General features: G+C 44.5%; 1 protein-coding gene across 1 annotated transcript in view; it reads left to right on the top strand.

Moving 5' to 3' along the window:
* The window catches only part of LOC123751102 (beta-1,4-galactosyltransferase 4-like), an 84,490-nt gene that overhangs the window by 28,607 nt on the left and 32,341 nt on the right, over positions 1 to 23,542 (top strand). The window contains exon 3 of the mRNA XM_069328283.1: positions 21,191 to 21,272. Coding sequence (XP_069184384.1) covers positions 21,191 to 21,272 — 82 coding nt within the window. The remainder of the gene's footprint in view (positions 1 to 21,190; positions 21,273 to 23,542) is intronic.

Here is a 23,542-nt window from a genome sequence, read left to right as displayed (position 1 = left end):
AGTTGGTTAAGCTCTTCTTTCTTTCCCTTGTGAGAGCTGACAATGATGCCAAGGTACCTGTGGTGGTCAACCCAATTAAGTGTTACACCATTAATTTGTAGTTCTTCATTTGCCCCCTGCTTGTGATGGGAGTATGCCTTCGTCTTGTTTGTGGAGAGAGTGAAACCGAACTCAATACATAGCCTTCCAAGGAGTTCAATGGACTGTTTAATTTTTTCCAATGTGGGAGCTTGTATTAGGACATCATCTGCATATCCCACTTGTTGTGTTCCTTCTGGAAAATCAATATTTGCAATGGCGTTCATAAGTACATTGAATAGTGTAGGGCTTAAGACTCCGCCTTGGGGGTGGGGGGGGAAGGTCCCCTAGTTCCATATTCATTGTTTTTGAGACTGCTCCATTGAAGCATACCTTGACCTTCCTCCCTGTGACGTAGTCTTCAACCCATTTCAAGAGTCTCCCCTTGACACCCACGCATGCAAGCTCATCCAGGATTGCAATTACCTGCGCTTTGTCGAAGGCTTCATTACACACAGAAAGCACAATTGTGTGATGCATCAAATGAACAAATCCACAAAGGCCGTGATGAGGATTCGAACCTGCATCCGAGAGCATCCAAGACGCTGCCTTAATCGACTGAGCTACGACATGGTCAAAAGGAGTTGAAACCGAATTTCTACTGAACTTACTGGATCCTGCAGCCTCTCTAAGGCACAAACCAGGGTTTGAACCTCTGACGCAGGTTCAAATCCTCGTCACGGCCCTTGTGGATTTGTTCATTTGATGCATCACACAATTGTGATTTCTGTGTGTAATGAAGTAAGGGAGAAGAGGGAGAACGGCCTATTGACATAGCTCGAGTGCATGGGGGAGTTGTGTAAAACCCTGGTTTGTGCCTCAGAGAGGCTGCAGGAACCAGTAAGTTCAGTAGAACTTCGGTTTCAACTCCTTTTGTCCATGTCGCAGCTCAGTCGATTAAGGCAGCGTCTGGAATGCTCTCGGACGCAGGTTCGAATCCTCGTAACGGCTCTTGTGGATATGTCGAAGGCTCCTTTGATGTCAACAAATACAGAGTACCTAACCTTGTCATTAGCCAAGTAATTAACTATACAGTTTGCTGTGCTCCGTCCTTTAACAAATCCATTGACCCCCTCCCCTAACCTGCCTATTTTGTTCAACAGTCGGTTTAGGATGATCTTTTCAGGCATCTTGGAAGTGCATGACATAAGACTGATAGGTCCGTAATTGCCAGGTTCATTGGGTTTCGGTATGGGAACAATTATTGCGTGTTTCCATTGTGTGGGCAACACTCCACTTAGGAATGACTTGTTAAATAGGTGGAGTAGTGGATTCCCAGAAACTTCACACAGTGCATTGAGTATGTCGTAGGTGATGCCATCTTCACCAGGTGCAGTGCTTTAACCCCTTTTCATAGCGCCCCTTACTTCCTGGGCTGTGATCGGTTCTCCATATTCGTCATCACTAGACAGTGCTCTTGTTATCCTTATTCTTCTGTCATTATGTCGGAGGAGCTGCTTCCTGCTAACTTCTGCAGTGAGAGAGGAGGAGAAGGATGCTGCATCACTCCACTTGTGAATTAGTTCTTCAGCCTTACCCTGGGGTTTTTTTGTGAACCGCTGGCTGGGCTCTGCCCCCCTGAATTTTTTTAATTTGAATTTTTGCCCACACTTGTCTTGCAGATGTTTCCCTTCCAATAGACCTAGTGAACTCAAGCCATTGTCTCTCCCGCTCTTTAATCTTCTCTTCCCTGGCTACTTGACACAGTTTTAAACAGCTCTTTGGTACTTTCAATGGGATGTCTCCGGTACTTTCTACTCATTTGCGCTAAGCATCTTTATGTAATCGTTCTCATACCATTTTATTTGTCTTCCTCTGATGGTTACTTCGCCCAGTCGTACGGCGCAGAACTCTGAGACAGCTCTCAATTTGGTGATTAAGGTCATCAACAAATGTATCAATGTCTTCAGGGATTTGGTATTCCGTGAACCAGTCACTCATCTTATTTATGAAGTGTGGTCTCGTATCTGGTCCGAGTAATAACCTTTTTCTTCTACTTGACTCTTTCTTCTTCTTGCTCATGTCGACGGTGGTAATCAGTGCCAGTGGTCACTACATAAACTGTGTACAATGTGTGTACTGGCATCCGTGTCCTGTGCATTCAGCAGGAGAGCATAGTTTAATCTTCCTCCTCTGAGTTGAATTGGCTGTTCATCACCCAGGACTCTAAGGTTTTCACTTCCCCTGACATAGAGTGACAGTTTCCGTCCATTGACATTGGGCTGATGACAGTTGGCACCAAAGTGTGGGTGTCTGGCATTAAGGTCACCGACCACCAGGTAGGTTCTTCATTAACAAATTCAGGTAGTGTGTCAAGATCAAGTTTAGTCTGTGGCATATATAGGTTGATTATATGTAGGGCATTATTGTTTAAGTGAAGGGTTACCCCCAGTGATTCATTCTCATCCCCCAGGTGGAGGTCATCAATAATCTGTGCAGGTAAGTTGATGTTTACAAAAGTGATGAGACCCCGTTTTCTTTCCCCAGCGGGAAGGGAAAACTTGCGATATCTGCTGAATCTTGGGTTGAAGTCATCACCCAACAGCGTCTCCTGTAGCACTATGACGTCAATTTGGTGTTCACAGACGTACTGTATGATGACATTAATTCTATTGCGAACTCCATTGCAGTTCCGTTGTTGTATAGTGAGATATTCTCCGATGTGATTATCCATTTTGAGGTTGTTTGTCATCAAATGCGCTATGTGTGTGTAATAATTATGTTCATGTGTGTGTTATGATGGTGTTTGGTGTTACTGTGTGTACTGGTGTCACTGTGTACCGGTGTTACTGTGTGTACTGGTGTTGCTGTGTACCGGTGTTACTGTGTGTACTGGTGTCACTGTGTACCGGTGTTACTGTGTGTACTGGTGTTACTGTGTACCGGTGTTACTGTGTGTACTGGTGTTACTGTGTACTGGTGTTACTGTGTGTACTGGTGTTACTGTGTGTACTAGTGTTACTGTGTGTACTAGTGTTACTGTGTATACTGGTGTCACTGTGTACCGGTGTTACTGTGTGTACTGGTGTTACTGTGTACTGGTGTTACTGTGTGTACTGGTGTTACTGTGTGTACTAGTGTTACTGTGTGTACTAGTGTTACTGTGTGTACTGGTGTCACTGTGTACCGGTGTTACTGTGTGTACTGGTGTTACTGTGTACTGGTGTTACTGTGTGTACTGGTGTTACTGTGTGCTGGTGTTACTGTGTGTACTGGTGTTACTGTATGTACTGGTGTTACTGTGTACTGGTGTTACTGTGTGTCCTGGTGTTACTGTGTGTACTGGTGTTACTGTGTACTGGTGTTACTGTGTGTACTGGTGTTACTGTGTGTACTGGTGTTACTGTGTACTGGTGTTACTCTGTGTCCTGGTGTTACTGTGTGTACTGGTGTTACTGTGTACTGGTGTTACTGTGTGTCCTAGTGTTACTGTGTGTACTGGTGTTACTGTGTACTGGTGTTACTGTGTGTACTGGTGTTACTGTGTGTACTGGTGTTACTGTGTGTACTGGTGTTACTGTGTGTACTGGTGTTACTGTATTACTGGTGTTACTGTGTGTACTGGTGTCACTGTGTACCGGTGTTACTGTGTGTACTGGTGTTACTGTGTGTACTGGTGTTACTGTGTGTACTGGTGTTACTGTGTGTACTGGTGTTACTGTGTGTACTGGTGTCACTGTGTACCGGTGTTACTGTGTGTACTGGTGTTACTGTGTACTGGTGTTACTGTGTGTACTGGTGTTACTGTGTGTACTGGTGTTACTGTGTGTACTGGTGTTACTGTGTGTACTGGTGTTACTGTGTACTGGTGTTACTGTGTGTCCTGGTGTTACTGTGTGTACTGGTGTTACTGTGTACTAGTGTTACTGTGTGTACTGGTGTTACTGTGTGTACTGGTGTTACTGTGTGTACTGGTGTTACTGTATTACTGGTGTTACTGTGTGTACTGGTGTCACTGTGTACCAGTGTTACTGTGTGTACTGGTGTTACTGTGTGTACTGGTGTTACTGTGTGTACTGGTGTTACTGTGTGTACTGGTGTCACTGTGTACCGGTGTTACTGTGTGTACTGGTGTTACTGTGTACTGGTGTTACTGTGTGTACTGGTGTTACTGTGTGTACTGGTGTTACTGTGTACTGGTGTTACTGTGTGTACTGGTGTTACTGTGTGTACTGGTGTTACTGTGTACTGGTGTTACTGTGTGTACTGGTGTTACTGTGTGTACTGGTGTTACTGTGTGTACTGGTGTTACTGTTTACTGGTGTTACTGTGTGTACTGGTGTTACTGTGTACTGGTGTCACTGTGTGTACTAGTGTTACTGTGTGCACTGGTGTTACTGTATGCACTGGTGTTACTGTGTGCACTGGTGTTACTATGTGCACTGGTGTTACTGTGTGCACTGGAGTTAGTGTGTGCCCTAGTGTTACTGTGTACTGGTGTTACTGTGTGTACTGGTTTTACTGTGTGTACTGGTGTTACTGTGTGTACTGGTGTTACTGTGTGCACTGGTGTTACTGTGTGCACTGGTGTTACTGTGTGCACTGGAGTTACTGTGTGCCCTGGTGTTACTGTGTACTGGTGTTACTGTGTGTACTGGTGTTACTGTGTGTACTGGTGATACTGTGTACTGGTGTTACTGTGTGTACTGGTGTTACTGTGTGTACTGGTGTTACTGCACTACTGGTGTTACTGTGTACTGGTGTTACTGTGTGTAGTGGTGTTACTTTGTGTACTGGTGTTACTGTACTACTGGTGTTACTGTGTGTACTGGTGTTACTGTGTGCACTGGTGTTACTGTGTGTACTGGTGTTACTGTATTACTGGTGTTACTCTGTGTACTGGTGTTACTGTGTGTACTGGTGTTACTGTGTACTGGTGTTACTGTGTACTGGTGTTACTGTGTGTACTGGTGTTACTGTGTGCACTGGTGTTACTGTATTACTGGTGTTACTGTGTGTACTGGCGTTACTGTGTGTACTGGTGTTACTGTGTGTACTGGTGTTACTGTGTACTGGTGTTACTGTGTACTGGTGTTACTGTGTGTACTGGTGTTACTGTGTGCACTGGTGTTTCTGTATTACTGGTGTTACTGTGTGTACTGGTGTTACTGTGTGCACTGGAGTTACTGTGTGCACTGGTGTTACTGTGTGTACTGGTGTTACTGTGTACTGGTGTTACTGTGTGTACTGGTGTTACTGTGTACTGGTGTTACTGTGTGCACTGGTGTTACTGTGTGCACTGGTGTTACTGTGTGTACTAGTGTTACTGTGTGCACTGGTGTTACAGTATCCACTGGTGTTACTTTGTGCACTGGTGTTACTGTGTGCACTGGTGTTACTGTGTGCACTGGAGTTACTGTGTGCCCTGGTGTTACTGTGTACTGGTGTTACTGTATGTACTGGTTTTGCTGTGTGTACTGGTGTTACTGTGTGTACTGGTGTTACTGTGTGCACTGGTGTTACTGTGTGCACTGGTGTTACTGTGTGCACTGGAGTTACTGTGTGCCCTGGTGTTACTGTGTACTGGTGTTACTGTGTGTACTGGTGTTACTGTGTGCATAGGTGTTACTGTGTGTACTGGTGTTACTGTGTGCACTGGTGTTACTGTGTGCACTGGAGTTACTGTGTGCCCTGGTGTTACTGTGAGCACTGGTGTTACTGTGTGTACTGGTGTTACTGTGTGCACTGGTGTTACTGTGTGCACTGGAGTTACTGTGTGCCCTGGTGTTACTGTGTACTGGTGTTACTGTGTGTACTGGTGTTACTGTGTGCACTGGTGTTACTGTGTGTACTGGTGTTACTGTGTACTGGTGTTGCTGTGTGTACTGGTGTTGCTGTGTGCACTGGTGTTACTGTGTGTGTACTGGTGTTACTGTGTGCACTGGTGTTACTGTGTGCACTGGTGTTACTGTGTGTACTGGTGTTACTGTGTACTGGTGTTACTGTGTACTGGTGTTACTGTGTGCACTGGTGTTACTGTGTGCACTGGTGTTACTGTGTGCACTGGTGTTACTGTGTGCACTGGTGTTACTGTATGCACTGGTGTTACTGTGTGCACTGGTGTTACTGTGTGCACTGGTGTTACTGTGTGCACTGGTGTTACTGTGTGCACTGGTGTTACTGTGTGCACTGGTGTTACTGTGTGCACTGGTGTTACTGTGTGCACTGGTGTCACTGTGTGCACTGGTGTTACTGTGTGTACTGGTGTTACTGTATGCACTGGTGTTACTGTATGCACTGGTGTTACTGTGTGCACTGGTGTTACTGTGTGCACTGGTGTTACTGTGTTACTGTGTGTACTGGTGTTACTGTGTGTACTGGTGTTACTGTGTGCACTGGTGTTACTGTGTGCACTGGTGTTACTGTGTTACTGTGTGTACTGGTGTTACTGTGTGTACTGGTGTTACTGTGTGCACTGGTGTCACTGTGTGCACTGGTGTGGTGGTGTCCTGGTTGTTGTCTGCTGACGTACCTCAGCAGCATGTGTTGCACCATCTTGCACCAGTCTCTGGCGTGCAGGACCTCCACTTGATGGACTCTGCTGTTGCAGGATGGTGAGGACTGGTTCATGAGTCGTCTTAATCCGGCAGAGGGCTTTTTCAAGTTCCGTTTGCTTTTGCAATATTTGGAGTACGACTGGATGAGGTTGTATCATGCGGTCTAATATTGCTTTGCCACAAACGGGAGTGACATCCTCCTGGGAGTCAGGATGGGGGAAAAGATGGGGGTCAACTAGTGGGGCAGCGGCAGTGTGGGTAGCTGGAGTGCCTGGAGGGGGAGCCAGATGGGAGACAGTGGAGGGGTCTTGTTCATTGGCAGGGGTTTGGGGGTTGGGTGGTGGTGTGACACAGTGGGTAGAGATTGAGGTGTGGGTGGGTGGGTTCCCGGGAGGGGGAAGAGGTAACATTTAATTTGAAATGCTGAAAGAAAAACTTCCAATTAAGGTCTGGGGAAAATATATATATAAGAATAGTCTATAGAGCACTTCTTACTGCTGGAAAAACGTATTTCATACTTAATAAATAATAATAATAATAATAAATAAATAAATTTTTATTCAGGAAAAGTACATACATACATAGTTGATTTACAAACATAATGTTGGATTGATAGACAGAGCTAGTACATACAATACCTAAAGCCACGAATACGCATAGCGTTTCGGGCAAGGTGTGGAGGAAAAAAACACTAAGACTAAAACTTAATAGTAATTGGGATTAGGTATAAGTTGTGTTAAAAAATAAATAAAAAATAAAAAAGGGGGAACATGTCAGGAATCAGCAAGTTTACAAGTTGGATAACAAACAGCATTGTTTAACAAAAGCAAGACATGGGTTGATATTTAGGGGGTAAGGTAGGTTACATGGAGTTAATTAAGTACCATTTGGTTTTACTCTTAAACTGGTTGAGAGAGGTACAGCCTTTAACATGATTGCGGAGACCATTCCTCATTTTGGGTCCCTTAATTTGTAGAGCATTTCTAGTTTGGTTAAGTCGCACTCTTGGAATATCAAATTGGTATTTGTTTCTGGTGTGATACCCATGAATTATATTACAATCTTCTAGGAAGCTTCTAACGTCAGGATTGACATTGCAGTTCAGAGTTTTAAATATATAGAGTAAACATGAGAGGATGCGCAGTGACTTAATATCTAACATATTCAAAGATTTGAGTAAGGGTACCGAGTGATGTCTGGGGCCAAAGTTAGATATTGTTCTAATAGCAGCTTTGTGTTGAATATTTAGAGGACGTAAATAATTTTGTGTAGTAGAACCCCAAGCACAAATACCATAATTGAGATAAGGATAGATCAGAGTAATAGAGTGTCACCAGGGCAGGGCGAGGTACATAATATCTGATATAAGAAAGAATGCCAACAGTTTTAGATTTTTTTTTATATATTTAGAATGTGCCCCTGGAAATTCAGCTTGTTATCGATGAGAACACCAAGAAATTTTCCATCTGCTTTGTTATTAATTTGGATATTGTTTATTCTTAGATTAATTTGATTTGAGGATTTATTGCCAAACAAAATATAGAAAGTTTGTCAATGTTAAGGGCGAGTTTGTTGGCAGTTAGCCAATGATGGACTTTATTTAGTTCAGTGTTCATTGTGACATTAAGAGCAAGAGGGTCAGGACTGGAGAAAATTAAATTTGTGTCGTCAGCAAATAGAATTGGTTTGAGGTGTTGAGAGGCATTTGGAAGGTCATTAATGTAGATGAGAAAGAGGAGAGGGCCAAGTATGCTGCCCTGAGGAACACCAATGTTGATGGGTAGGGTGGGAGAAATGGAATTATTCACAGAAACATACTGGAGCCTGTCAGTAAGGTAAGACTGAAGATGTTGGAGGGCGTGACCTCTGACTCCATAATGATGTAATTTAAGAAGAAGGTTTTGGTGGTTGACAGTGTCAAAAGCCTTATGTAGGTCAACAAATAACCCAACAGGGAACTCATTTTTATCAAGAGCTGCATGTATCAAGTTAATCATACTAATAAGTGCATCGTTAGTGCTTTTTTTTGTGTCTGAAGCCATATTGGCAAGAGTTAAGTATATTGTGTTTGGCTAGATAAGAGTAGAGCTGCTTGTAAATTAGTTTTTCAAATATTTTTGACAAGTTTGGCAGAAATGATATTAGTCTGAAGTTGTTGACATAGGAGAGATCACCACATTTATGGATTGGGGGGGTGACTCTCGCTTTTTTAGAATTTCTGGAAAGATTTGGAGTTCAAGTGATTTGTTGTACAGCAATGCAATGGCAGGAGTTAAAAATCTGGAGGCTCTTTTTGTAAATTAGAGTTGGTATCTCAGCAAAAGCACTAGACTTAGTTTTAAGGGAAAGGATTATCTCATTAACATCAGTGGAATTAGCAGGCGTTAGGTACAGAGACTGTGGATAGTTACCTGTAAGGTAGTCATGAACATTAGTACGGGAGGATGGAATATCATTAGCCATAGATGACCCAATAGACAGAAGAACCTATTGAATTCAATAGCAGTATCAGAGGCTGAAAGCACACCATCATTATTGGACTGCACTGGATCAGAATGAACTTGGAACCACTTGGAATATTACTAATGCACAATGGAATCTTGTTCCACAAAACACCACAATTAAGCTGTGAGTGTGGAGTGGGCAGCCACCTCCTCTGCTATCAAGTTCACTGAAGGTAGCAATGTGTGCCAACTATTTGTCACTCTGTTCCGCTGCTCACCAGACACATCCATACAGATTAAAAATTAACCCAACAGTTAACCCACATAACCCCCGCTTCCCAACCATTCACTCGCAACCTTTCCTCACACGGGCTACAAATAACCTCAATATAGACCTCTCTCTACTCCAAAACTCTGAAATCCAACTTCCTGTTCCTCCTATTCCACCTTGGCTTTATACAACTCCTAATATAGCAACACAACTCGAAGACAACATTCCAAAATCGGCACCAAACTCAGCCATAGCCTCAATCTTTACCTCAACAATGAAAAATTGCTACCCAAATACCACAGCGGTTTATACAGATGGATCTCGCATCATCATGAACAACGTACCTTAAGTCACTAGCGCTGTATGGATACCGGAATACCATCTCAAGCAGGGATGGCGGTTACCAAACCAACTATCTATTTTCACAGTAGAATTATATGCCTTATATCAAACTCTCCAAATAATCACAACATTACCATACAATCTGTAGTGACTCCAAGAGCGCAATTCAAGCAATTACGTACTGTTCAAAAACGTGTAAGGAGATTGTCTACCCATGCCTTCAACTTCTTCACAAACATCAATTGAACGGTTATGACACCTCCATCCAATGGGTCCCAGCACATTGTGGTATTCTCCATAATGAACTAGTAGACCAACTAGCCAAAGCGATGCACAACACGGCTCACATGACCCATCATCCAATTCCCCATGTTGCACGTAAAGGAGCCTTCAAAGATACCATCTCCCAGGATTTTGCAACAAACTGGAAAACGTCATGCTCACCTTTGCACTACGGGTCCATTAAAAACAAATAGGAAACTTGGAAACATGTCCGATATAAAAGCAGAGAAATTGATGTAACGATGACCAGATTAAGGCTGGGACACACCAAACTAGCAGCACACAGCTCTAAGTACAGAACAGACATAAATGAACTCTGCATTCACTGTCAGGTGCCTGAAACAGTCGAACACTATCTCCTACACTGCTTCAGACATCATAGTACCAGAGTAAATTTCAAACAAGTCATTATCGCACTTAAAATACCCTTTACCATCGAGTATATATTAGGTGGTGGTGACCACTCGTTACAAGAAAAATACCAAATAGTCAAAGCACTGGCTAAATATCTCCAGTCGACCAACAAATTGAGTCACATCTGACCCATGCCACATTTATACCTGGCGCCACCAACAGCCAAACACAGAAAACAACTGCCTCGCCGCAGCACCAAGGATCAGCTGACGCCGTAAACACAACATACCGCCATACGGTGCGGCAAGTCTCCCTCCAACACACACCTCTGTTTTAGTCACTGCTCGTCTATCTACGGCACAACGCAACAAGCACCTTTGTAACTCCGATCATCCTCAACATAAACGTGTCTGCCAACATCTGAACTGGTGCAGTCATTGGAAGGACAAACCCTTCATGCAAACTGCACCTACTATAAAAAAAAAGAGATAATTAATATACAGGGCTATTCCTCTGTGAAACACTATTATTGTATAGCACAGTGAATACCAGCTATAATTTACTTAGCTCAGTGTAGTATATCCTACACAACAGTGGCCAACATGAGAAACGGCGAGGACTCATAAGTTGTTGTTGATTTAGGGGCGACGACGATTGGGGAATCGGATGCGACCCGGCGTACCCGTTAAGGGTGAATTGCGAAGCCTGGAAGGGTGGAACGCTAAGCCAAACCGCGAAACAAGTGACGCCAATCACTAGAAACTAATATGCTATACGACAAATAAACGCACAGACGGGCAGATTATTGGGGAGCCCCAGGAGTCCCTCAGGGTGACAAGCACCGGCCCTGTGCCACACAGAGAACACCAGGAAGCAAAACCAAAACTCGGCCCCCAACTAAAACGCAAAAAGTCATCCAATGTTCTCCAGCAGAGCAGAAGTCGGCCGCCCACCACGAATGAGGGCCCGCCAGGAACCCACCAAGACCGGCCAACCCCCGGCACCTCTCGGCCAAGCCGGCCCCCGAACACCGTCACCCCGCCGGGAGAACCAGCCAGAACACGGCAAAAAAAAAAATCTAACAACAATCCCGTGACCCAGGGCGATATATGCGCCAGGCGTCGTACAACCGGACCGTTGAAAAGGGATGCCAAACGGCAGCAGCAAAGCCAAAACGCGAAAACAAGACGTGAACAGGCGGCTCCCAGGCAGAGGAGGTGCCCAGACGTCCGCTCGGCTTCAAGGTTGAACCAGGAGCCGACCAGGACTCGTAAGGAGAGCTGAGTGGGGGCTTTGTTTACATCTTCTTCTTGAGAATAGGTGCAGTTTGCATGAAGGGTTAACCCTCCCGATGACTGCACCAGGACAGATGTAAGGAGACGCGTTGACGGTTAGGAGGAGAAGAAAGTCAAAAGCGGGAGATGTGACGGGCTGTAGAGAGAGGAGTGGCAACGAAAAACAGAAGCACACGTTAGAGGGAGACACCCTGCACTGGGGGGCGGTGCGTCATGGTCACGGCGGCAGCTGATCCACGCAGGACGTAGCAGTGTGCGCAAGACGGGAACTAATACTTCTCCGGAAACTTGCGTATCGGAAAGTGCAAGCAGTACGCTTCCCAAATCACCCACAGGTAGGCGGGCAGCCGGCTACCAGGCAGCGCCCTCGGCTGAGACATCCTATCCGGCACCCTATAAACAAACTCCTTCTCCGACGATACCCAGATAGTGGACGAGCACCACGGGATCGGAAGCACCCGGGCATCCCGATAAGGACCCAACTCCGGACCCTCACAGGGCACGACCCCAGCAGACGGGACTAGGCAACCCCCAGACCGGAGGAAGGAAGGAGGGGGAACAGCAGGGGATGCAGGCGCGGCATAGACCCCACCACCGGGCACAGGAGCCGAGGACCCCCGGCGCACATCTTTCCGCAACATCACGACGAGGTCCCGATCATCAGGGACAACCCCGCACTGTGGAGATCCAATAGCAGGTGACGCAGGAGGTGGGGCACAGGTAGCAACTTCGGAGCCCCGCACAGCACCATTATCCTTGGCGGGGGGCGCCAGATCACCATACTCCCCAACCATTTCCCAAGGCACACCACAAAGGGGAGACACACTCCGAGCCCGCCGCGAACGCTTCGAGACAGGCCGCACCACACCACGCCCAGCAGGCCCCTCTGCAGGCATGGCCACCATCTTCACATCCACACAGGCCACACCCGCACCGTCCGAAGAGTCCACAGAGGCCACATCACCCACACTGTCTACATCATCCACGAAAACAGCCTCAGAACACCGACGCGCTTGCTTCTGCAAAGGGATGGAAAGCAGAACTACAGTCGTCAACACACACAGACACGGCAGGCACCTCACCATGCCGAAGCACCCCTTCCAAAACAGCAGAACCCGCGTCCCTGGGAGCCGGTATCACATCCACAGGCGGGGGCGGGACATGACCTCCACCGGGACACCCTTCACTACACGCAGCGCAGGCGACGGCCCGACACCCACACACACCGGCTCAACAACCCCAGGGGCCACAGCAGTCACCTGACATGTCGCACGGGGCGTGGAACTCGCCTCAACAGGCGTAGCAGCAGACAGGCAATCAGGCGCCTCAGGCACAGCACCCACACCGTCCTCAGAACCGTCCAAACGCAACAAGGACGGAAAATCCTCCGCACGAAGAACATGCACCCGACCAGTCGCTCCCACGTTGCACGCCGTAGCCAGATGACCCTCGTGACCACACCGATAACAGGTGCGCGGTTGACCCCGGTACTGGCAGCGGAGCGTGTAACCCAACACGGACATCAACGACGGGACACTACACTTCAGCGACATCGTCAGGGTGCGGGAGCCGTCAAGCATACCAACACAGTGCCCGGCAACGACCTTGTTCCAACGAATACTTAACACTGTCCCAAATCGTTCGAAACAGGAGGTTAAAAAGTCGTCCTGAAATTCGAAGGGGACACCATGCACCGCCACAGACGTCAAGGTGACACTAAGATTCACCACCTTAACGGAGCCAGCAGAATCTGGGAGAGGGTAAACACGCCCCTCACACCACTCGAGAAACGCCTGAAAGGCAGCCTGGAGGCGGAACTTGACCACAGCACGGTGGCCCTGAAGCAGCTGGATGCCCACCAGGTCAGACAGCTGCACATGCAGCACGTCCACCAGGGCGACACCAACCAATGGATGGTCCACCGGCACCGTAAACGCGAGACCAGCCGACAGCGTCCTCTTCATTGGAGGGCGAGACGTCCCCATGGCTAAGCAAACGTCACCCTGTCAGTGGCAAACCACCACCAGCAGGGCAAACAAGCAATCACCCAACGGAAACACTAGCCAGGAGCGGAGAGACCTCAGGAACGTCCGACCTGGCCGGTGGTCACCACGCAACTCTTGTTTACATCTGAAGGCGAGAGTGGGACTCCTAGTGGCGGTGTCATGAAGCTGAGCAGACGTCACGGACTGCTGTGACGTCATGGATAGACGACGGCAATTATTGTAGAGGCGATGATACCGGCGAAAAAGCACAGGTGGTATGTTGAAGTGTAGACAGATGTTCACTGATGAGTACTAGAACAGTTGCGTCGGTAATGGCATCGGTGTCGCGTCAGTGATGACGTCGATGTGACATCAATGTGGCGTCGGTAATTGCGTCGATGATGGTGTCGTTATTGAAACACAGGATTATATCAACTGTTCAGATAACTGCACACACATCCAGTGAGCAGTACATGCAATAGAAGCTGGAGTCGACACTTGGCGGCGATGACAGTAGCTAAAGAGTATAGACGAAAAACACCTGGAGCAAGTGGACTGGGGTGGCAACAAACGCCGGAAATTCAAAATGGCTGGGCGCGGGAACTGTGCTCTCTCTCTCCCTGATGAAGTAATATTCTTGTTGCTAGATATAGTGCCTTACTTGAGACGTTGACGTAGAGTGGTGGCTAATTATAGGGCCCTTGGACTGGTATGAATATTGATGACACACAAGTGTATCTGTGGCAGGTGGCTCGAGTTAGCTGTGGCGGTGGTTTGAGTAGACACTGGGTTCCGGCTTGATAAAAAAATTCTGTCCCACGGGCTGCTACCAGTATTCGTTCCTTGTGTTTAATTCAGTTGTTGATTAGATCGTGCTTGGGTCTGAAGAGATACACAGCCTGTACTTCTTGGGCTTTAATAGTTGTAGCAGAGAAAATATATATCCAGCGCACCAGGGTCCTGCTCTAATCTCAGTCTGTGTAGTACTGGGGACTACATGGAAGCGGCTACGGCACTGCTCTTCAGGTCATGGCTCACTGGCCTCAGGATTGGCTACACACCAACCGATTTGGAATATAATGGCTAACATAATGCTCCTCATATAACACCTGAGATGGTATAATGCTCTCCCCCTGTATAACACCAGTGATGGTATGATGCTTCTCATATAACACCAGTGATGGTATGATGCTCCCTGTATAACACCAGTGATGGTATGATGCTTCTCATATAACACCAGTGATGGTATGATGCTCCCTGTAAAACACCAGTGATGGTATGATGCTCCATGTATAACACCAGTGATGGTATGATGCTCCCTGTACAACACCAGTGATGGCATAATGTTCTCCATATAACATCAGGAATGGTATAATGTTCTCCATATAATACCAGGGATGGCATGATGCTCCTTGTATAACACCAGGGGTGGTATAATGTTCTCCGTGTAATTACCTAAGTGTAATTACCTAAGTGTAGTTACAGCATGAGAGCTACGCTCGTGGTGTCCCGTCTTCCCAGCACTCTTTGTCATATAACGCTTTGAAACTACTGACGGTCTTGTCGTCCACCACCTTCTCACCTAACTTGTTCTAACCGTCTACCACTCTGTTTGCGAAAGTGAATTTTCTTATATTTCTTCGGCATCTGTGTTTAGCTAGTTTAAATCTATGACCTCTTGTTCTTAAAGTTCCAGGTCTCAGGAAATCTTCCCTATCGAATTTATCAATTCCTGTTACTATTTTGTATGTAGTGATCATATCACCTCTTTTTCTTGTCTTCTAATTTTGGCATATTTAATGCCTCTAACTTCTCCTCGTAGCTCTTGCCCTTCAGTTCGAAGAGCCACTTAGTAGCATGTCTTTGCACCTTTTCCAGTTTGTTGATGTGCTTCTTAAGATATGGGCACCACACAACCGCTGCATATTCTAGCTTTGGCCTAACAAAAGTCGTGAACAATTTCTTTAGTATATCGCCATCCATGTAGTTAAAAACAATTCTGAAGTTAGAAAGCGTGGCATAGGCTCCTCGCACAATATTCTTTATGAGGTCCTCAGGTGATAGTTTTCTATCTAGAACCACCCCTAGATCTCTTTCTTTATCAGAATTCTTTAAAGATTTCTCACATAATATATAGGTTGTGTGAGGTCTATGTTCTCCTATTCCACATTCCATAACATTGCATTTATTAACATTAAATTCCATTTGCCAAGTGGTGCTCCATATACTTATTTTGTCCAGGTCATCTTGAAGGGCATGACAATCATCTAAGTTTCTTATCCTTCCTATTATCTTAGCATCATCAGCAAACATGTTTATATAATTCTGTATACCAACTGGTAGATCATTTATGTAGACAATAAACATCACTGGTGCAAGAACTGAACCCTGTGGTACTCCACTTGTGACATTTCTCCAGTCCGATACATTGCCTCTGATCACTGCCCTCATCTTTCTATCAGTCAGAAAATTTTTCATCCATGTTAGAAGCTTACCTGTCACCCCTCCAATATTTTCCAGTTTCTAGAACAACCTCTTATGTGGAACTCTGTCGAAAGCCTTTTTTAGGTCCAGATAGATGCAGTCAACCCAACCATCTCTTTCCTGTAATATCTCTGTTGCTCGATCATAGAAACTGAGTAAATTCGATACACAGGATCTTCCAGATCGAAAACCGTACTGTCTGTCTGATATTATATAATTTCTCTCGAGGTGTTCTACCCATCATTATTTTAATTATTTTTTTCCAATATTTTGACTATTACACTTGTCAATGATACCGGTCTATAATTAAGGCGGATTTTCCCTGCTTCCACTTTTGTAGATAGGAACTATGTTAGCCTTTTTCCACACATCAGCAACAGCTCCTGTAAACAGGGATACGTGAAAAATCAGTTGAAGTGGAATGCTGAGCTCAGGTGCACATTCTCTCAGAACCCATGGTGAAACTCCATCTGGACCAACTCCTTTGTTCTTATTTAGCTCCTTGAGTATTTTTTCCACTTCGTCTCTAGACACTTCTATGTGCTCTATGTTGTTCTCTGGATTTCTTATTGGATCTGGTTCCCTGAAGATTTCATTTTGTACAAACACACTTTAGAACTTTTCGTTTAATGTTTCACACATTTCCTTTTCATTTTCCGTGAATCTATTTCCCATTTTCAACCTCTGAATATTATCCTTTATCTGCAATTTGTTGTTTATGAATTTATAGAATAGACCTAGTTCTGTTTTACATTTGTCTGCAATCCCTTTTTCAAAATTTCTTTCTGCCTCTCTAATCACTGCCGTGTAGTTGTTTCTCGCATTTTTGTATTGCTGGTATGTTTGGGAGTTTGGCCTAATCCTGTATTGATTCCATTTTTGTGTCTTTGGGTCTCTGGCCCTCTCGCAATTTCTGTTGAACCAATCCTGTTTCCTAGTTCTGCATCTCTGTTTTGGTATAATTTTTTTTGTGTCTTTATCATATATTTCACAAAACTTGACATACATCTCATTCACTTCCTTGCCTAGCAACAAGTCTGTCAATTATACTCACTAAAAAAATTTCTAAGGTTGCCATAATGTTCTCTCCTAAAGTCAGGTTTTTCAATTGCATCAACCTTCATATTTTCTTCCAGATTATAACGCATTGCATACTTTATTCCCAAAAAGACGTGGTCACTTTTACCAAGGGAAGAAGGTACTGAATGTCAAATATTTTTTCCTTCTTCCTGGTAAATATCAAATCTAGCATGGAGGGAACGTCCCCTTCCCTCATCCTCGTAGCTTGTTTAACATGTTGATACGAGAATGTTTCCAGGATGAGGTCTACAAATTTACAGGTCCAAAAATCTTCTGTTTTAGCTTCATATGCTTCCCAGTCTATGGATTTCAAGTTGAAGTCGCCGACTATCAACAGTCGTGAACTATCGTTTCCCACTCTCGCTATGATCTATCTCATTATTGTTATAAGACCTTCTCGTTTACTATCTAGCTCCTCCTTTGACCATGTGCTGCTTGGTGGTGGACTATATGCATTTATGATCATTAGTTTATCATCCTCATGGCAGATCTCTAGTGCTATTATGTCAACTTCTTGTGGATTGGCAGCCATTATTTCCTTCACCTTTAGGTGTTCTTTCACCAGCACAGCAACGCCACAGCCTTTCCTAGTTTTTCTGTCCCGTCTCCAAATTGAGTAGCCCCTTGGGAATATGACCTCATTTAAAATAATATCTTCAAATTTTGTCTCCGTGAGTGCAACAATATCTGGTGTCTGCAGCTGTATTACATCACTTAACTCCAGTATCTTCGATCTTACTCCATCTATGTTGGTGTATGCAATCTTGAGGGACTTGTTCCCCCTCTTCTTATTTTTCACTACCCCTCTCTCTAATGATTTTGTTGGTTTGCCTTTATGTACCACTTTACTGGCCTGCCTACCCCTATCACTTTGTAGAAAAAAATAATTGATTTCTTCTTCATTCCTGCTCTCATTTAAACGTTTTGCCTCGGCGAGGTTCAGTTTCAGCTTCTCTCTATTTTCTTTTGAAAGATCTCGTCTTAACGACCACACTTTCCCATCCTCATCACTTTGTAATTTTCTAGCATTCCTTAGTACTTCTTCCATCTGTTTGGCACCATTTAGGGTGATCCTCAAAGGTCGATCTTTCCCTTTTACATATCTGCCTATTCTCCTGTAGTCGCACACATTCTCTATGGTTGTATGACCTTCCACGAGGCCAACAATTTTATCTACTACTTTTGCTTCGTCTACAGCTCTTTCTGACCTAGATGTTATCTCCTTTTCTTTGCAGCCAAAAATGATCAGGGACTTACTCCGATCAACTTTGTTTTGCACCAACTTCGGGTTAGATGCCAATTCTTTCCTCACTTCTAGCCTAATGTTTGTTTTATCTTGGTTGCTGCAGTGTTTTACTTCCTTTACTGCTTCTTCTATTTTTTCCTTCTCCTTGGCCACTTGTGCATAAGTGAGTTGCATTTCTTTCTTGCACTGTTCTATTCCCTGTGTAACTTCCTCCATCTGTGCTGACAAAAGCTGTTTCTCCTGTTGAATTTCCTTACCTAACCTATTGTAGTCATTTATGTTTAAATTTACTTTAACTTCTTCCAAAGCTATTTTTAAGAGTTTATTTTCTTCTTCCATGGCTTTGCAGTTTGTTTCCGATTGATTCTTATCCTTGCGCAAGTCTTTCACTAAACCCTCAAGAAGTATAACAACAGGGATGGTATAATGTTCCCTGTATAACACTAGTGAGGGTATAATGTTCGCCGTATAACACCGAGGATGGTATAATGTTCTCCATATAACACCAGTGATGGTATAATGCTCGCCGAATAACACCAAGGATGGTATAATTTTCCCCCGTATAACACCAGGGATGGTATAATTTTCCCCCGTATAACACCAGGGATGGTATAATGTTACCAGTATAACACCAGGGATGGTATAATTTTCCCCGTATAACACTTGGAATGGTATAATACTCTCAGTATAACACCAATAATGATGTAATGGTCCCCGTATAACACCAGGGATGGTATAATGGTCCCTGTATAACACCTGGGTATAATGGTCCCTGTATAACACCTGGGTATAATGGTCCCTGTATAACACCAGGGATGGTATAATGCTCCCTGTATAACACCTGGGAAGGTATAATATTCGCAGTGTAACACCAAGGATGGTAAATGTTCCCCATATAACACCAGGGGTTGGTATGATGTTTATCATAACACCATGGATAGTTGATATGGAGAAGCTGTTAGCCCATGCAGCAGCTCCACCCTCTCCACGTTGCTACAATTGTCCAGTGGAAAGGCAAATGGCAATATGCTTGCGTCCAGCACCGTCACAGGAGCGGCCAGAACGAGATTGAAGCCAACATCTGCCTTAGGGTCACTAGCTCCAGATTTTTCCCCGAGGTTGACTCCCGAATCCCGTCCCAAAACTGGGTATGGCCTCGAGGCAGCGGATGTTTGAGATCAGGGTTGTCCTTTCCTTTGATGAGCTGCCTTCCCAGGCGGTCGAGTCCCATCTATCCGGAGCAGCTTGCTGTAAGGCGCCAGAGGCATAAGGTCGTACACGAGAACGAGGACCTGAAGGGCCACCTCTGTACTACACCTGAAGCAGGCTGGTAGCCTCTCTGAGGACCCTGCAGAACCTCTAGACCCATCATTATTATGACCACATGTGTGGTCATAATAATGACAGCATTACACCAAAGATAGTATAATGCTTCCATTATAACACCAGAGATGGAATAATGCTCCCCATATAACACATGTGGTTATAATAATGCCTGCGTAACACCAGGGATGATATAATGCTCCCTGAATGACACCAGGGGTAGTATAATGCTCCCTGTATAACATGTTGGATGGTACAATGTTACCCGTATAACACAGGTGTGGTCATAATAATGCCTTCATTACACCAAGGATCCCTGTATAACACCAGGGATAGTATAATGCTCCCTGCATAACATCCAGGGATCGTATAATGCTCCCATTATCATACCAGGGATAGTATTAGGCTCCCAATATAACACATGTGTAGTCATAACAATCCCTTCATAACACCAGGGATGGTATAATGCTCCCCGTATAACAAAAAAGGATGGTATAATGCTTCTCATATATCATGGTCATAATAATGTCTGTATAACACCAAAGATGGTAGAAAGCTCGCCATATAACACAAAGGATGGTATAATGCTCCCTGTATAACACCAGGGATGGTATAATGCTTCCATTATAACACGAGGGATAGCATTAGGCTCCCCCATATAACACATGTGTGGTCATAATAATGCCTGCATAGCACCAGGAATATTATAATGCTGCCTGTGTAACACCAGGGATGATATAATGCTCCCCGAATAACACATGAGTGGTAATAATAATGCCGACACAACACCAGGAATGATATATAATTATTTATATAACAGCGGAGAGTCCACTATATCTGGACCATTAGCAATAGAACCCAAGTACCTGCATGTTGATGAGTCCGCTGTGTATTATCTGCGTCACACCAGTGAAGGCGTATAGTAACCTTGTCAACACGTGTACAGACAATGTGTATTATCTGCGTCACACCAGTGAAGGCGTATAGTAACCTTGTCAACACGTGTACAGACAATGTGTATTATCTGCGTCACACCAATGAAGGCGTATAGTAACCTTGTCAACACGTGTACAGACAATGTGTATTATCTGCGTCACACCAGTGAAGGCGTATAGTAACCTTGTCAACACGTGTACAGACAATGTGTATTATCTGCGTCACACCAGTGAAGGCGTATAGTAACCTTGTCAACACGTGTACAGACAATGTCTGTTGCAGCCGCGATGACACTATATTACATGGTCGGAACACATGCGGAGCCCACTAACATCTATTTGACATGAATGAAGACTTATAACACTTATGAAAATTATAAGTCTAACAAGACTTATAACGAGAGTGTGCAACCACATGTGCACAATCCTAGTAAAAATATACTGATGTTTATATAACAACCTGTGCACCTCAATTAATGGGTTTGAAAGTTTTAATCCCAATGACAACTATATGATACCAATAAGAACTTAATAATACATATTCATCAACCCTGACTGATTTTTTTTTTACCAGATTGGGGCCTTCCTAAATCACATGCACCCGTTCCTTCAGCGCCAGCAGCTCAACTACTCCATCTACTTTGTCGAGCAGGAAGGTTAGTGATGCTAATATTTCCTTGTTGAGGGCTTCTATCCCTCTGACTAGTGCTCTTGCCTCTTTGTTTAATTGGAAGAGGATCTCTCCAAATGTCATATGTGTTTGAAGTTAACTAAAAAAAATCTAAATTATTTGAACAATGAACATTTCCATTTTTGTTTATATAGATTTACATTCACGATAACCTTGTTACTGTGATATTTGGGTCAAAGTTTTCAATGAAGGTTTGCTTTATTAACATTATCTTGGTGGCGGATGTAGATGCACAATTTTCACTACTGTGTCACATTCTTCAACTATTTTTTTTTACCATTGTAGTCGATGTGGATTTTGCATTTAATGCAGCTGCTCTTGTTGGTTGAATGTTGAGTTTGATGCGCAGGGCTTCAGATGCTTCACAGTCCAGTAAGTAATGTAATAGTGGTGCCTCTGCTTCTGTTGCAAAGATAAGACACACTCTAACTATTGGGTTTATTACCTCCCAGCAGCACTTGTAACCAAGTCTGAGTCTGTGTATGGCTACTGCAATGTCTTTGGATATTTTTTTGCCAGACATGAAAGAGGAGAACCCAGTGGCTTGTTCATTACACATCGCAGTGGATCTTCCTTCCGCTAATTTGGCTCTTTGGCGACTTTTGATAGTTGGGAGTATTTTCTTCTTGATTTTCTCCTTAATCTGTGAGAAACTTGGAGGTATTTTAACCTGTACAACAGGTAGAGCAGTGGCAGTTTTTGCTAGTGAGTCTGCCTTTTCATTACCAACTATGCCAATGTGACTTGGTATCCAATTTAGGGTGATTGACAGCTGTTTCGGTATCGACACCGTTGTTGGAGTGGGGAGTGGTATTTTCAATGGCATTTATGGACCTGCACTCCAACTCCCAGGTATTAGGTGCGATGTAGTCAACGTCATCTGTTGGTGGTGGTGTGGCGCCGGTGAAAGACTCCTGTTTCATACCTCAGTTAGATGGTGAGGTCGATGATGATGACCTCTGGTGGGTTGCGTACCGATATCAATGCCATCTAGGTTGTGAAAGCAATTACAATTTCAATTCCCCGGTAGAAGGGTGTTATCCTAAGGTCACCCAATATACTGACTGTCTAGTTAATGACGTTTTATGTTCACAGTGGTGACGTAAGGAGGCGATTGCGATGAGGAGGGCAGTTCACCTTGGGCAGTCCAGAACTCTTGACTTGGTCCTGTGAGAGGACAAAGTGACCGCCGTCGGTAGTAGCAGTGTGTTAGTTGCTGGATTTATGTAGTGTTGTATGGACAGACGTACCTGGGAATTGGCCAAGAAGAGTTACGAGATGACGGTAGTGCATCTGTTGAGAAGTGCTGCTAGAGACTTCTGCCAGGGTGTTAGCTAACCCTGTACATGATTATTTAAGACCCCTGTCAGCTTGTGGCTGAAGCCCTTTGCCAGTGAATTTCTTGAGAGCAGATGTGGGGTACTAGGGCATTGTGATGATACGATGCGTAGACTGGCCCATGTCGAAGGTGCATTCGCCAGTGATTGCCATTGAGTGTAGACAATGTATATGTGAAGATAGTGGCCTCACCAGGGCTTGATGAACACTACGGATCTACTGAGTGGCCTGAGTGAAAGCGACAGTGTAAATGTGTAGTTATAACTAGAGATATATATTGGTGAAGGTGATAATGTATTGGTGAAGGTGTAATTGCGTGTTGTTTATTCCCCCTTCATTCCTTGCACTGTTACTTGCTACCACCAATTCTTGAAAACTTACCATCGACTTTGGGTAGGATCAAGGAGAAGTTATGAGAAACGTTAACAGAAAGAACCCTGTTACTGGCCCCAAGCTGGCTGTAAAAAGACAGTGTGCTTCTTTTCCTAGATGTAGGATTTATGTGATAAGTTGTATATTATCTCTGTGCTGGATGAATAACAATGCCTGAAACGAAGATTTAGAGATGGTATGAATGATGGCATCCTGTAAATTATTCTTAATTTCTTATAGCCTCTGTCAGGGAATATAATTCTGTTTGCAATGTTGAGTACCTACTGTTCATGCTCCAGTAAGTTTCATGGTTCTTAGTGTAACCTGCTGCCCCAGCAGAATCTTTTTTTTTATCAACTGATCCATGTGTGACGATGTGAGTGGTTGTCGGTCATGAGATGGTTTCCATTTGTTGTTCTATGACTGCTTTGAGCCTCTGAGAGTCACAAGCTGATTTTCTAACTGGTAATCCTTCAGTGATTAACTTTAAACTCGGTTCTTCCCATGGAGGAGTTTGCCGAAAAT

Source organism: Procambarus clarkii, chromosome 2, assembly GCF_040958095.1.
Source record: "Procambarus clarkii isolate CNS0578487 chromosome 2, FALCON_Pclarkii_2.0, whole genome shotgun sequence".
Taxonomy (NCBI): domain Eukaryota; kingdom Metazoa; phylum Arthropoda; class Malacostraca; order Decapoda; family Cambaridae; genus Procambarus; species Procambarus clarkii.
This window is presented reverse-complemented; position numbering and strand designations above follow the sequence as displayed.